The sequence below is a fragment of the Lacerta agilis genome, chromosome 6 (assembly GCF_009819535.1).
Source record: "Lacerta agilis isolate rLacAgi1 chromosome 6, rLacAgi1.pri, whole genome shotgun sequence".
Classification (NCBI taxonomy): Eukaryota; Metazoa; Chordata; class Lepidosauria; order Squamata; family Lacertidae; genus Lacerta; species Lacerta agilis.
In genome coordinates, this window is record NC_046317.1 from 84,724,411 (window position 1) to 84,738,916 (window position 14,506).

Sequence of the window (14,506 nt, forward strand, 5' to 3'; positions counted from 1 at the left end):
ACAGTGGAATTTGCTGCCAAGGAGTGTGGTGGAGTCTCCTTCTTTGGAGGTCTTTAAGCGGAGGCTTGACAGCCATCTGTCAGGAATGCTTTGATGGTGTTTCCTGCTTGGCAGGGGGTTGGACTGGATAGCCCTTGTGGTCTCTTCCAACTCTATGATTCTATGATTATCCTCCTCCTCCTCCTCATTTTATTTGTTTGCTGCCTTTCCATAGTTGAAACATTGCTCAAGGCGGCTTACAACATTACAAGGTTTACATAATTACCAACATAACAAAAGCCATAAACATTAAATAAAAAGGTAAAGGGACCCCTGACCATTAGGTCCAGACTCTGGGGTTGCGGCACTCATCTCGCTTTACTGGCCGAGGGAGCTGGCGTACAGCTTCTGGGTCATGTGGCCAGCATGACTAAGCTGCCTCTGGCGAACCAGAGCAGTGCACGGAAACGGCGTTTACCTTCCCGCCGGAGCAGTACCTATTTATCTACTTGCACTTTGATGTGCTTTCGAACTGCTAGGTTGGCAGGAACTGGGACAGAGCAATGGGAGCTCACCCCATCGCAGGGATTCGAACCGCCGACCTTCTGATCGGCAAGCCCTAGGCTCTGTTGTTTGACCCACAGAGCCACCCGCATCCCCTAAACATTAAATAAAACACATCAAAGTACTCAACCAAATGGAAAACAATTTCCACATAAATCATAAAATCTAAAACTAAGAATACAGCATTAATGTCAATTTAAAATGACATAAATAAAAAATAAAAGTAATTTAAAAAAACCAAAAACGGAGCCCTCTCTGCCCAGCAATAGCAGCAGTGGCAGCACTCCTTTATGGAGCCTGCCAGGCCCCGCCCCAAGGCAGGTGGAGAGAAGCAGGACAAGGCCCTTCAGGCTCCCAGCAGGTCAGTCCTCCCAGCTGACTGTTACGGGCCCCTACAGTCACCCCTGACGTCCTCATTGACTTGCTGTACAATGGAGGCCACTTGGCTTTGCCAGCATGCATGAGGCTCATCCCGAAGATACAGATTGTGCTATGCCATGAGAAGAAGAAGAGTAGAAGAGTTTGGATTTGATATCCCGCTTTTCACTACCCGAAGGAGTCTCAAAGCGGCTAACATTCTCCTTTCCCTTCCTCCCCCACAACAAACACTCTGTGAGGTGAGTGGGGCTGAGAGACTTCAGAGAAGTGTGACTAGCCCAAGGTCACCCAGCAGCTGCATGTGGAGGAGCGGAGACACGAACCCGGTTCCCCAGATTACGAGTCTACCGCTCTTAACCACTACACCACACTGAGTCGTTATTACACTCCAGTCCTTCTCCTGTGATGCCTGCATGCTTAATTAGTTATGATTATCAATCTCCACAAAACACGCAGAACACACATCCCAACAATGTGATCACAACTCGGCAGACTTCTGTGCAAAAGAAAAGGTTTGTTCGTTTTCTTAACCAAGCACTTAATTTTGTTAACATGAAAGGCGTCACTTCAGTCGCTCACGAGAGGGCTCATCTTGCATTATTTCCAAAAAAAAATAAATCTCTTCAGGCCAGCTTGTTCTTTTTTATCCCCCACTGCGCCTTTCATGAAGCTGATACTCTCCAGCAGTTAGGAAGTGACGTCCTTTATTAATTAGGTTAGCTGCTTGAAAGGTCAAAATCTGCCATTGATTACAACAAATAACAGTCAATAAGAATGGTTGGAGTTTCCAATTGGAGCTCGATAGTGTGCTGTGTCAAAAGGCTGCTACTGTTGTCTGCAAATTGTTAGTTGTGTTTTTTAGATCCTGGGTTTGCAACAGATATGGTTTTGGGATCCCTACTAGGGCAACAAGACAGCTGGTCTAACTTGTCAGAGGGAAAATCTAGCAAGGGAGTTGGGTGCAAGCAGGCCCCAGGCTCCATCTCCAAAATAGCCAGCCCCAGCTTCCATTGCCACAGATGCTGCTCTTCGTCCATGCTCTGGCTTTGCCTTTGGCATTGGCATCTGGGAAGACAGATGTTGCCACTTAGGGGTCAGATATGACCGAGGCGTCGCCAACTCCTATCTTGGAATATATCATCATTTGAGAATTCAATTTCTGGTTGCCTCTGGAGATTCAGATTCTAATCTTTTGCACTTCTCCTGCATGTCTCACAGTTCGCGGGCAAACACAAAGGTCACTTGGCCTTTTCACACATTCAGGGAAAGTGCGCAGGGGCCCTTGGGATGGTGCCCACTGACCTATTCTCCAAGCAACCATGAGTGTTATCCCAATTCTCACCCTCTCCATGTGGTCACTGAACACCTGGAAAGGACTCTAGCCACCGTTACTAAATGCTGCCAGTGCAGCATGCACCTGAAATGCTCTCAGTCTTCCCTGAGAGCCAGTGTGGTGTAGTGGTTAAGAGCAGTAGACTCGTAATCTGGTGAACCGGGTTCGCGTCTCCGCTCCTCCACATGCAGCTGCTGGGTGACCTTGGGCTAGTCACACTTCTCTGAAGTCTCTCAGCCCCACTCACCTCACAGAGTGTTTGTTGTGGGGTAAGAAGGGAAAGGAGAACGTTAGCCACTTTGAGACTCCTTCGGGTAGTGATAAGGCGGGATATCAAATCCAAACTCTTCTTCTTCTTCCTGCTGCCCTCATGGCCAGCAAAGGATAGTGGCTGCTGAGGCACATTTCGCTTTCATAGCAGTGGAGCACTGCTAAATTTATCTTACAGGGAATGCCAAGCTTCAAGCAAGGACATCTGAGGGCTTGGGGGAACATTCCTGTCACCCTAACATCTGCAGCTGTTTGCACGTTTAGTTCATCTGAAAGGGATTATAGAAATGTGTGGGGTATCCCCGTATGGAAGGGCCAATACTCGCTGTTGGTGCTTTATCTGCAAACGGTCTGAGATCTCCCACATTTCCATCTAGGACCTGAAACCCTGCAGAGCAACTGCTGGTCAGTTTAGGTCAGGCAGAGTCAACATGGTGCCTTTCAGACATTTTTGACTACAACTCCCATCATCCCTGGCTATTGGCTATGCTGGCTGGGGGGTGATGGGTTTTGTAGTCCCCGACATCTGGAGTACACCATATTGGCTACCCCTGGGATAGGCAATACTGAGCTAGATGGACCAATCCCCTATCTTCCTAGCTCCGCAGAGGCCATAGTAGCTCCTGGTGCTGAAGCTTTTGCACAGAGTATTTACAAAGGTTCTTTTCAGCTCATTGCCTCTGCAGAAGAATTGAAGGCATCTCATTCATTTTCTTGCCTTACGCATGACTTTTTAAAATTCTTGATGATTGCTGTTACTTGTTATTTGGGCAGCCCCGGTCTGATTCTTTTTTTCTTGACGTCTTTTCAGACAAGGATATGAGTTGCTATTATTTGGTTTCCTCTGCTCGCTCCATACCTTGTCAACCATATATGCGTAATCGTATCTAAATGTAGATACAGGTGTTTTCATTCCGTGCACCCAGATTGCAACCAAGGGGCCAAGAGATTATAAGGAGAACGACATGATGCACAGCAAGGTAGAAAAGCCCGCAGGGATATTATTAAGTTTAAATTGCAAAACAAGAGAGAGAAAAGCAGTGACTTTTATATTAAAAGCATTTGTTGAGGTTATTTTGTATACCTTATAGAAGAGGGTAGGGAAGCTTTCTTCCAGCCAAGGGCCACATTGTCTTCTGAGGGCCATATGCTAGCAGTAGGCAAGTCCAGAAGCCAAGATGGATGTATCTCTTGCCTTTGCGCAGTTTCCTGGGCTGCATTTCAGTCACACACACACACACACACACTGGCAGAGAAACAGTGGGGCGGGAGGAGCGCACCGCCCCCGACACCATTGGGGAGGGGAGGTACCATCGTGGGCGCCCCCAGACAAATGCCATGTACCCCCCAATGCGCCGGGCACCACGCCCCCGTGGACAGTGTGTAACACCCCCAAGGACACAAGCCACGCCCCCATGGGCAGCGCAACACACCCCCAGGACATGCACCAGCCATGCCCCCACCTGCTCTCAGCCCCCCGGTGTCAGAGTATGCAGCTTCACCACTTCACCCACAAGTCAGATGTTCCTACACATACACACAAAGATAGAGAGAGTTCTCAAACCAGTCAAGGAAGAGGTATTACTATAGCCAAGCAAATGCACTCAAAGGGGGGCAGTGCCAGATTAAACCCCGTGGAGACCCCTAGGCAGTCAAAATCTCGGGGCGGGGGGGGGAGTCTTACAAATTATCTCCCAATACGTTTTTGAAAGCTTCGTATCTGGAGGTTCCTTCTACATGCTCTCTAGTGGGATAACGTTGAACTAAGAAAGCTTGGCTGTAATTGTCTTTCAAGATCAAATCAATAGTATTTTGATCCATTGTCACAGGGCCCCTAAAAGGCGTGGGGCCCATCAGCTGGTGCCTGTTCTTCCTATTTGGTAATTAATCCAGCACTGAAAGTGGGGCATGGATGGGGTTCCCCCCACCCCAGTCTCACAGACACTGCTGCAGTGTTATTCAAGTCAGACACCTTGGCACACGTCCTAATGTGTAGACCTATTTTTATAACAATCAGTGTCAAGTGAGAGCAAAAGACAAGACTAGCTCAATCAGGCCAGTAGTCTAATCCAGCATCTTGCTCCCCATCATGATCAGTAAGATGCCTCTAGGAAGCCCATGAGGAAGAGGAGAAGGCCATAGGTGTCTCCTGTTGTTGTTCCCCAACAAATGGTTTCCAGTGGTTCATACTTCCTCTAAATGTGGAGACTTCATATAATCATCATGGGTGAAATCAATGGGTAGAGCTATTCGAGAGCTTCCATGTAAAAGAATATGAGTAATGCATCCCCCATGCCAGTGGGAATTCTGGAAACCACAGTGGGGGGGGGGGGTTGTACTCCCTCCTGGTCAATAAATCACTTCCTTTGCAATTCAGGAGGAATGAGGCAATATATCCATTTCAGTTTCTCTGTTTCTCAGTCTTACATTCAGTTCTTCACATTGCTACATCAGGCTGTGAATTCTTGTCAGGGGTGGTTGTGGTGGAGCAAGTCCCTGTGAAAACTGATTGTTATTTTAATGCAAATTTATCCTCATCTGATGTATGGAATTTTGCCTGATATACACATGTTGGCAAGCACCCTTCACTAATATAATGCATTTTTGTAGGCTGCTTTCATTAACATGTGCATTTTGCACACTTTTTATCCTAGTATACAGAGGTTTTTTTTTGTATATTACATGCCTTGACAAACTGCAGTGCAAAATTCAGAGACGTGCGAATTTTTGAAGGGTTCCTGTGTTTTGGTTTGCATGTCGATTCGGAAAGTGCAAATTAGGTAGGTTCATTTTAGAATGTGAATTAAATCAAATTACTCCCACCCCCATCCCTACTCTGAGCAAATCTGGGAAACTTCCTTGTGGATAGTGAGAGACAACTCAGATACCAACCCTCAACTATCGCCTCCACTCCCTCTTGCAATATGGTAAGTTTGTGAAAATGTGTGGGAAGTGGAGAGGAGGAAAACAGAACTAAGGAAAGATCTGGCACTGAGCCACTCAAAGCTGAATCATAAGTGGAAGTGGATATGCACAGGGCTTTTTCAGCTGGAACTTTCTAGAAATCAGTTCCTGCACCTTTCAGGTGGGTGCCATTGCCATTTGAAGAGAATAAGGAAGGTGCTCATGGCAAGCTCTGGCACCTCTTTTTCTGGAAAAATAGCACTGGATACGAGAACATTGTAGAGTTGGGAAAGGTTCCAAAAATGGCAACCAAAATGATCAAAGGGATGGAGTGACTGCCCCATGGACTGCCCCATGTAGAAAGTTTGCAGCATTTGGAACATTTAGCTTATAAAAAAGAGGTGACGTGGTAGAAGTTTATATAATTTTGCATGGCGTGGAGAGAGAGAAATTGTTTTCTCCCTTGCTCATACCTCATAGACAACCAGTGAAGCTGAATGTTGGAGGATTCAAGACACACAAAACAAAACAAAACAAAACAAAACACTTCTTCACACAGATGTATAGGATTCACTTCCACAGGAAGCAGCAATGGCCACCAACTTGTAAAAGAGTATTGGGAAATGAGGCATAATGAGTTGGGGGGGAATGTTTAAAGGTACTCCTCCCAAAAAAAAAAACCAGAGTCCTTTCTGTAGGGGATAATTCAGACTGAAATTCCCAGGTGTCAAAAAAGTTTGTTTATGTATGCCACTACTGCGGCTCGTGTTTCATTAGCCCAAAAATGGAAAACGAGTGAGGTCCCAACCAAAGAAGAATGGCAACTTGAGTTGACAGAATAGGCACAACTTGCAGGCTTAACGTACAGAATAAGAGAACAAGAAGAACATACGTTTAAAGAAGATTGGAAAATGTTTATTGAATATATGGGAAATAATTGTGTACAGCTGAAAAAGCTGGCAGCATCAAGATAAATTCAACACTGTAAATAAGTGTTGATGATAATAGAATACTGAGTGGTATAGTTTTTTGTAAAATATGCGGGGATTTATGATATGTAAGATGAACCAGGGAAAGAAAAGAAGGGAAGTCACTAATATTTCAAGGATGTAAAATAAGTACTGTGTTTTTCTGTGTATAAAATGAGGTTTTTTTAATTTTAAAATTATGCTAAAAAATTGGGATCATCTTATACACAGTTCAAAAGCACGTCAAAGCACAAGTAAATAAATAGGTACCACTCCGATGGGAAGGTAAATGGTTTTTCCGTGCGCTGCTCTGGTTCATCAGAAGCGGCTTAGTCATGCTGGCCACATGACCCGGAAGCTGTCTGCAGACAAACGCCGGCTCCCTCAGCCTATAGAGCGAGATGAGCGCCGCAACCCCAGAGTCGTCCACGACTGGACCTAATGGTCAGGGGTCCCTTTACCTTTACCTTTTTATACACAGGTAGTGGCGAGGTGGGACGGGCGATTGGTAGATGCAGCGAGCCGGAGATTGCCAGCAATGTTTTTGTGGGTGATTGATGGGTGCGGGAAAGTCCGCTGGCTATTGGCTGCTGAAGCAATTGGGCAGGCGATTGGTGCTTGCCTTTGGCAAGCATGCAGATGATTGGTTGCTTCGCTGATGTGCGTGTGAGTGGCTGCTGTGGTTCTGCAGGTGAGCGATTTTCAGCAACTCCTCCCCCCCCCCCAGAAAAACTAAACAAGTCTGGACAACCCACCCGAAAAAAGCTCAAAAATTCTGGCAATCTCTCCCCAAACAAGCTGAAGAACTCCGGAAAATCTCCCCCCCTTCTCTATTTTCAGTCCCCAAAAAGAGGGGGCATCTTATACATGGGGGCATGTTATACACGGAAAAATACAGTATTTCAAATTGCAAAACAGAAAATTTAATTTAAAAAATTATATATCTATCATTGCCTGGTCTCTCACTATGTGCTATGGCCATATGGCTAATGCAATAAATAAATTGATTGATTGATTGATATATCTATAAAAAGGAAAAAATATCACAGCAGATAAGGCTATCAATGACTAGTAGACAGAATGACTACACTCTCCCTCCATGGTGAAAGGCAGTAATGCTTCTGAAGACCAGTTGCTGGAAATCACGAGAGGGGAGAGGGCTCTTGTGCTCGTGTCCTGCTTGCAGGTTTCCCACAGGGATACGGTTGGCCACTGTGAGACCCGGATGCTGCTCTAGATGGGCCACTGACCTGATCCATCAGGTTCTTCTCATGTCCCTAGGACTCGGGGATTTCTGAACTGACGGAGTTCATTTCAGAACCCATTACTCACTTGCAAAGCTCCTCTCCCACACTCAACTTCTGTCCTCTCCCCTCAAATGCTCATAAGCACACTATCCGTTCCGCAAAACATCACATATTCAGGAGGGGAAATCGCCAGAAGGGGAACTTTCCATCAACGGAAAGACATTATTAGCTCAGGTTAATGAAGATCTAATATAATATGGCTGTTACTACATGTCTGCCCATAATGATTGAATTTTTTTTTCTATGGGGGAATGATTAAATTAACTATCGTGTAGTTCGGAAATTAGACCGAAAAGGTTAACCAACCTTTAATGATTTGGCAATAATAAGAATTTATAAACATAAACTGTAAGGTGCAGCTCAGTAAAGAATAATTATCACTGTTTTATGTTTAGATCACAGCACTAGACAAAGTGTTGTTGGGGAAAGGTTGTACATTGCTTGGAGGCATGAAGAGTAAAGTGGAAGGGCTTTTAGATGAGGGTTTGGCCTCTTGATAAATGCCCCATTACCTCTCTGTTTTAACATGCATTAAGTCTAACTAATGAACATCAATCTTGCTTTAACCTAGCTTGGTATAATGGCAATTCTAACGCAGCTATAAAAATAAAGGTTTTGGGTGATAGCTGTTCAAAGAGTTTATAACTTCAGAGGCGGTCATAATCCCACACTGCATGCCCTGGGGTCTTCCTTCCATTTTGGACACATAATTTTTGGCGATTAACTTACATTAATGACGAAAGTGGCAAGCATTCTGTGGGTCAGGCACAGCCCTGCTCCACCACTGCTGCTGGCCAAAGGAAGGAGCTGTGGTTGAATTAGCCTTGTCCTTATTACAGAAATTAATATTGTCCTCATTCCATAAATTAATATTGTGCAGCTTGAAGCACCTGGAAGTACAAGAACGGACTCCTTTCGGAATAAATCATTTTCCAGACTCAGAAAAATGTTATTCATACTTTTACCAGCACAGGCTCAGCATTTTAGAAAAGATGAAATAATCCCCTAGAACCTGTTCACACGTACTTCGGACAAGGCAGGTGCCCCCATCTTATATTTGTGCCGCTGGTTCTTCTTGCCTAAGTATAGAACCTGACATTTGTCCCTGTTTAAATCCGTTTTGTTAGTTTTGGCAAGGTTCTCCAATCTATTAAGGTAATATTGAATCTTGATTTTGTCTTCTGCCTACTTCACGAGGTCATTGTGCGGATAAAAGCCTGGGGGTATGGTAAAGCATGCCCCCTTAGCTGGAATAATAATAATAATAATAATAATAATAATAATAATAATAATAATAATAATAATAGGAATCAATGCTAGATCTGTCAACTGTAGCTTTCAGCAGGTGCCAGGAGAGGCAATAGTCAACCAGGAAACCTTTTCAGCTCATCGACCAGAGCTTTGGCAGTTCTCATGTTAGTGGGAAATGTCAAGAGGCAAACATTGATCAAGATCAACCCATTTAGAAAGAAAAATAAATGTTTGCCCGTTACCCCCTTGAATTCAAGGAGGTCATTTATCACTTGAGCGATAAAGGTGCTCTCAAGGAGAGCACTTAGATTTCGGAAACGGCATGTGCACTGATACAATAAAATACGCATGTGTGGTGTAGTGGTTAAGAGCGGTAGACTCGTAATCTGGGGAACCGGGTTCGCGTCCCCGCTCCTCCACATGCAGCTGCTGGGTGGCCTTGGGCTAGTCACACTTCTTTGAAGTCTCTCAGCCCCACTCACCCCACAGAGTGTTTGTTGTGGGGGAGGAAGGGAAAGGAGAATGTTAGCTGCTTTGAGACTCCTTCAGGTAGTGATAAAGCGGGATATCAAATCCAAACTCTTCTTCTTCTTCTTCAGTTGTCACACATCCTAATCCACTCTTGAGTTGCAAGCCAGGAGCATTGCCCCAAATAGGGATTTTGCCATGCTCGAAGTGGCTTTCAGTACATCCAGTGTAGATCTAGACTAATGCAAATGCAGAACATTTCTTTAATTTTTTTTTAAAAAGTGTTGCTCTTTCATCACAAAGGTTGGAGAGGCGCCAAAGGAGGTGCCAGAATGAGAATATCAAACCTAGGCTTGTAGTGCCTGGAGCGGCTAAGTATTAAAAGTGGCACTGAAAGAGTTGTGGGAAGGAAGAGTGAACAGAGCAGGGGGAAAAAGTGGGTGTGGGGTGGAATAAAAACAGAGAGAGGCACAAGTCCCTTCCCGATACATCAAAGGATAGTGGAACAAGATAAATGGCTCCCCATCCAGGCCATATGGATACTAGAATAAAGGAGGAGCCCGCACTACGGATTGGGAAGAAATCTGATTCCATTTACATTTAAAGGCAAGCCTGCTTATTAATTCACCCTTCAAAATTTGTGCCTCTCCGAATTTTTCTGTGCACTTCTCCATCCAACTAATGTACACAAGGATGCATAAAAAGGTAAAGGGACCCCTGACCATTAGGTCCAGTCGTGTCTGACTCTGGGGTTGTGGCGCTCATCTCGCTTTACTGGCCAAGGGAGCCGGCATACAGCTTCCGGGTCATGTGGCCAGCATGACTAAGCCGCTTCTGGTGAACCAGAGCAGCGCATGGAAACGCCATTTACCTTCCTGCCAGAGTGGTACCTCTTTATCTACTTGCACTTTGACGTGCTTTCGAACTGCTAGGTGGGCAGGAGCTGGGATCGAGCAACAGGAGCTCACCCCGTTGCAGGGATTAGAACCTCCGACCAAGGATGCATACCCGAGGGTAAATTTCACCATAAAATACATATACTGGTGAAATTAACATACCAAACTGCTAAATAGGGGGAAATCATTTGAAAAAAAAATGTGTACTTTGGTCAAAATCACATACTAAAATATTTCCATTAGGAGAAATTCTGATCAGTTAAAAAAAAATGCAAACTAATATGGAGAACTGAACTGAAGACTGGAAAAACGAGAAACCGAGAGAACCCGAAATGGACAGATTCATCCACCCCTATTCCTGATATATCAAATTATGGGAGGAACAAGGAAAGCAGTGTCAGGTGGCTAGATGGAATGATCACAGTGGTCCCCTCTCCTGCACGTAGGAGAGGATTCAACCAGTAGGAGTGCTGAGGAAATCTCAGTTTCAATAGACTGCAAAAGTAGATAACTAGTGAGTGGTCCTTGCAGCTGTGTCTTAAGTCATTGTCCATTTTACTTAAATGGGGTGTGCTTTGTTCCTAACTACTTAAATAAGCCATGATGGAAGTGCATGGTGCTTTGTTTAGGAAGCTGGGTGACAAAAAACGTTTTTCTCCAATGGGTGGGAGAGAAGGTGTGTGTGTGCGTGTGTGTGTGTGTGTGTGAGAGAGAGAGAGAGAGAGAGAGAGAGAGAGAGAGAGAGAGAGAGAGAGAGAGAGAGAGAGAATGACATGAATAGTATTTCTCCCTTGGGAAAAAGTTATGGAGCATTTATCTTGGGACAAAGCATCCATCTCTCGGGGAAAGGACAAATGGGTGTACATAATGGTGTACGAAGAGCTCTGCCAAAGGCCCATCTAGTTAGTCCAGCACCCTGCTCTCAAAGTGGCTGGCCATGTGATTATGGGATGTTGCATTGCTGGTATTCAGCGGCATTTTGCTTCCAAAAGTGATGCTAGAGCATAGCCATCACACCTACAGGTCATTGATGGCCTTATCCTTTGTGAAAATTCCTGCACTGCTAAAATGTCTGTTGTTGTTGTTGTTGTTGTTGTTGTTGTTGTTGTTGTTATTTAATTCAGTTTTTATTAAAGATTTTTTGTGATACAAAAAAAATAAACAGGGGCAAATACATATAGCATCTCCACTTTCAATTCATATTTTTCACAGGTCATTTACGTTTGGTATGAGACACTATTGTCACAGACACTGGGGGAAATGAGAGGGGAGAGGGAGGGTTGGGGTGATGACCTTTCCATTCAATTGCATAGTGTTTGTGCAGGAGGGGGGGTTGTGTCAGCGTCTCGTGGGCAGCTCCTTTATTCATGTAGTTATTTGTTTTTATTGGCATTGTGAGAGATTGGAAGGTCCAAGGCTTGGGTTGTATTTGGTTCTCTGTCCAGCCGGGTAACCCCATGAACCCCCAAGTACCAAGAAGGTGCCATAAACAGTCCTATGTGAGATAGGGAGATTTTGTCACCTCTGATTTTGCATTTTGAGTACCATTAAGGGCTGCAAACCTGACACATGCAGCACAATTGACGATTGTGCCTTTGCGTGTTCGTTTCAGTGTTGTTGTTGTTGTTGTTGTTGTTGTTGTTGTTGTTGTTCAGTCGTTCAGTCATGTCCGACTCTTCGTGGCCCCATGGACCACAGCATGCCAGGCATGCCCATCTTTCACTGCCTCCCACAGTTTGGCCAAACTCATGCTAGTCGCTTCGAGAACACTGTCCCTTCGTTTCAGTGAGGCTTGAGGAAAATAACTGTTCAGCGTACTGTGTCCCTTATCAACTATAGCAGGCATGCCCAAAAGGTAGGTTGTGATTTATCTGTGGTAGATCACTGGAAGATCAGTGGCTCCCCCCAAAGAAGCTCAACAAGTTCGGGTCTCCGAAACAGTTTTTGCTGTGCAACCCCCAAAAAACAGGGCTTCACCCCTCCCTAAAAAAAGCTCAACAACTGTGACCTGAACCCCAAAACAGGGCTCTCCTTCCTAAATAAAAAAAAAAAGCTCAACAACTTTGAACCCAGTCTCTTGGGAGTTGGCCACCCCTGAACTATAGCCTATGTGCTGGGGGGTCCTTCCAGGCAACAAACTATATTGGAAGGCTCTGCCAACTCAAACCCTGAAGCTTTCATCTCCAGCTTCTTTGTGGCTTGTTCCTTTCAGTGCACTCCAGTACGATAGCATTCCCTATGTGATTCAGCCCAGGGGTGTTTGATGATTTCAGCTGCTTTCAACCTGCAACCTTGCTGTCTCTGTAAATTTCTGGGAGATAAGTTAAGTATGTTTTTTTTCTGTGTGTGTGTGCTCAGGAAGGTGCTCCAGGTTAATGCAGCAGCTCTGCCTGCCATCTCCATCGATATTCTTGTGCGAATACCATTTTTTTGTGGTGGTGGTGGTTGCGAAAGGTTAAATGGATGCTCCGCTAGTGAGCCACACTTCCAAGCACTGCCCAAAATGCTGCCCCACTTTCACAACCCCTGTGGAAGCGGGGCAGCATTTTGTTGGACGCAGCAATGCTTCTGAATACCAGTTAAGGGGTGATATGATAGCCATGTTCAAATATATAAAAGGATGTCATCTAGAGGAGGGAAAAAGGTTGTTTTCTGCTGCTCCAGAGAAGCGGACACGGGGCAATGGATTCAAACTACAAGAAAGAAGATTTCACCTAAACATTAGGAAGAACTTCCTGACAGTAAGAGCTGTTCAACAGTGGAATTTGCTGCCAAGGAGTGTGGTGGAGTCTCCTTCTTTGGAGGTCTTTAAGCAGAGGCTTGACAGCCATCTGTCAGGAATGCTTTGATGGTGTTTCCTGCATGGCAGGGGGTTGGACTGGATGGCCCTTGTGGTCTCTTCCAACTCTATGATTCTATGATTCTATTCACTCTCCTGCAGGGAGAGTGCTTTTCTTCTCAAATCCTCCTTGCAGGTTTCCAACAGGCATCTGGTTGGCCACTGTGAGAACAGGATGCTGGACTAGGTGGACCATTGGCCTGATCCAGCAAGCTCTTCTTATGTCAATGTTTTCAAGGAGGGAGGAGTTTGTTTTTTCATGGCTCCCTTGGAAGGGGATTACTTTCATGAGCAATAACAACGGCAGAAGTTTTCTCTGTGTGTCCTCTTCTCTTTTTTGGTAAATTAATTAGTGAGGTAGGAGACCTGAAAACAATGCCAATATAATTCACATCTGGCAACCAGTACACCCCTTTGGTTTCAGATAGTACATGGGTAGAAGAGTCTAAAAAGCCCAGGACACAAATGTTCACAGCCCTCTAGCAGCTACAGTGGCTCATTTACCAGAAGTAATGTATTTCGTGTTAACTCTGGAAGTGTATACTTGATTCTGACCTAACTAAGCCTCCTGATGTATATTGTGCTTCAAAGATCAAGGTGGCAATTTGCAATTCAATAGCCTCCCATGTGATTTAAGGTTAAACATTCACGTGTCAGCTAGCAGAGAACAACAACAGTTAACCAACAGTTAGCGACAGTTAATCAACCAATCCAGGTGCTTAGAGGGCTCTTCCTGATCTTCTTTAGTTTCAGTGGAATCTTCCAGTTAAACCCTTTCATCAACACACACAGACATTCTCCATTTCAGATGATGATTGATTCTGTTGTCATTTCCACCTTGTATGAAGGAACCTACGTGATGACAGTGACGGCCAACGATGCGGACGACGTCACTACAGCCAATGGGATGGTGAGGTACCGGATCGTGACGCAAACCCCACAGAGCCCATCGCAGAACATGTTCACCATTAACAGTGAGACTGGAGACATCGTCACGGTGGCTGCTGGGCTTGACAGAGAGGTAAGAGTTCAATGGGAAGCAGAATGAGCATGCATGATGGCTTCTCAACACTTTGGGGGGGGTGCTTTGCCTTCATCCCAGTGTAACACCTCTGACGCTTGCCTTGGTACCCAAGTAGTAGCTCCAACAAGCGCAGGCATCTTAGGGTAGGAGGTGCCTGCACTTGTTGGAGCTGCTACTTGGGTACCAAGTTTAAGTTAGGGTGATTCATCTGAATCACACACCAAAGCTAGAACTAAATATTCAGCTGCTGGAAAGGATCTGGGAACCCCTGATACGCCTCTGAGTTGAAGAAGAGGGGACATTTGCGGAAGAGAATCAGTGGGCA

At 45.1% G+C, this 14,506-nt stretch overlaps 1 protein-coding gene across 7 annotated transcripts in view; it reads left to right on the top strand.

The window, feature by feature from the left end:
* CDH4 (cadherin 4) overlaps positions 1-14,506 on the top strand; it is a 763,202-nt gene that overhangs the window by 613,075 nt on the left and 135,621 nt on the right. For all 7 annotated transcript variants that reach the window (XM_033153667.1, XM_033153668.1, XM_033153669.1 and 4 more), the window contains one exon: positions 14,006-14,178. In XM_033153667.1, the coding sequence (XP_033009558.1) occupies positions 14,006-14,178 (173 nt within the window). The remainder of the gene's footprint in view (positions 1-14,005; positions 14,179-14,506) is intronic.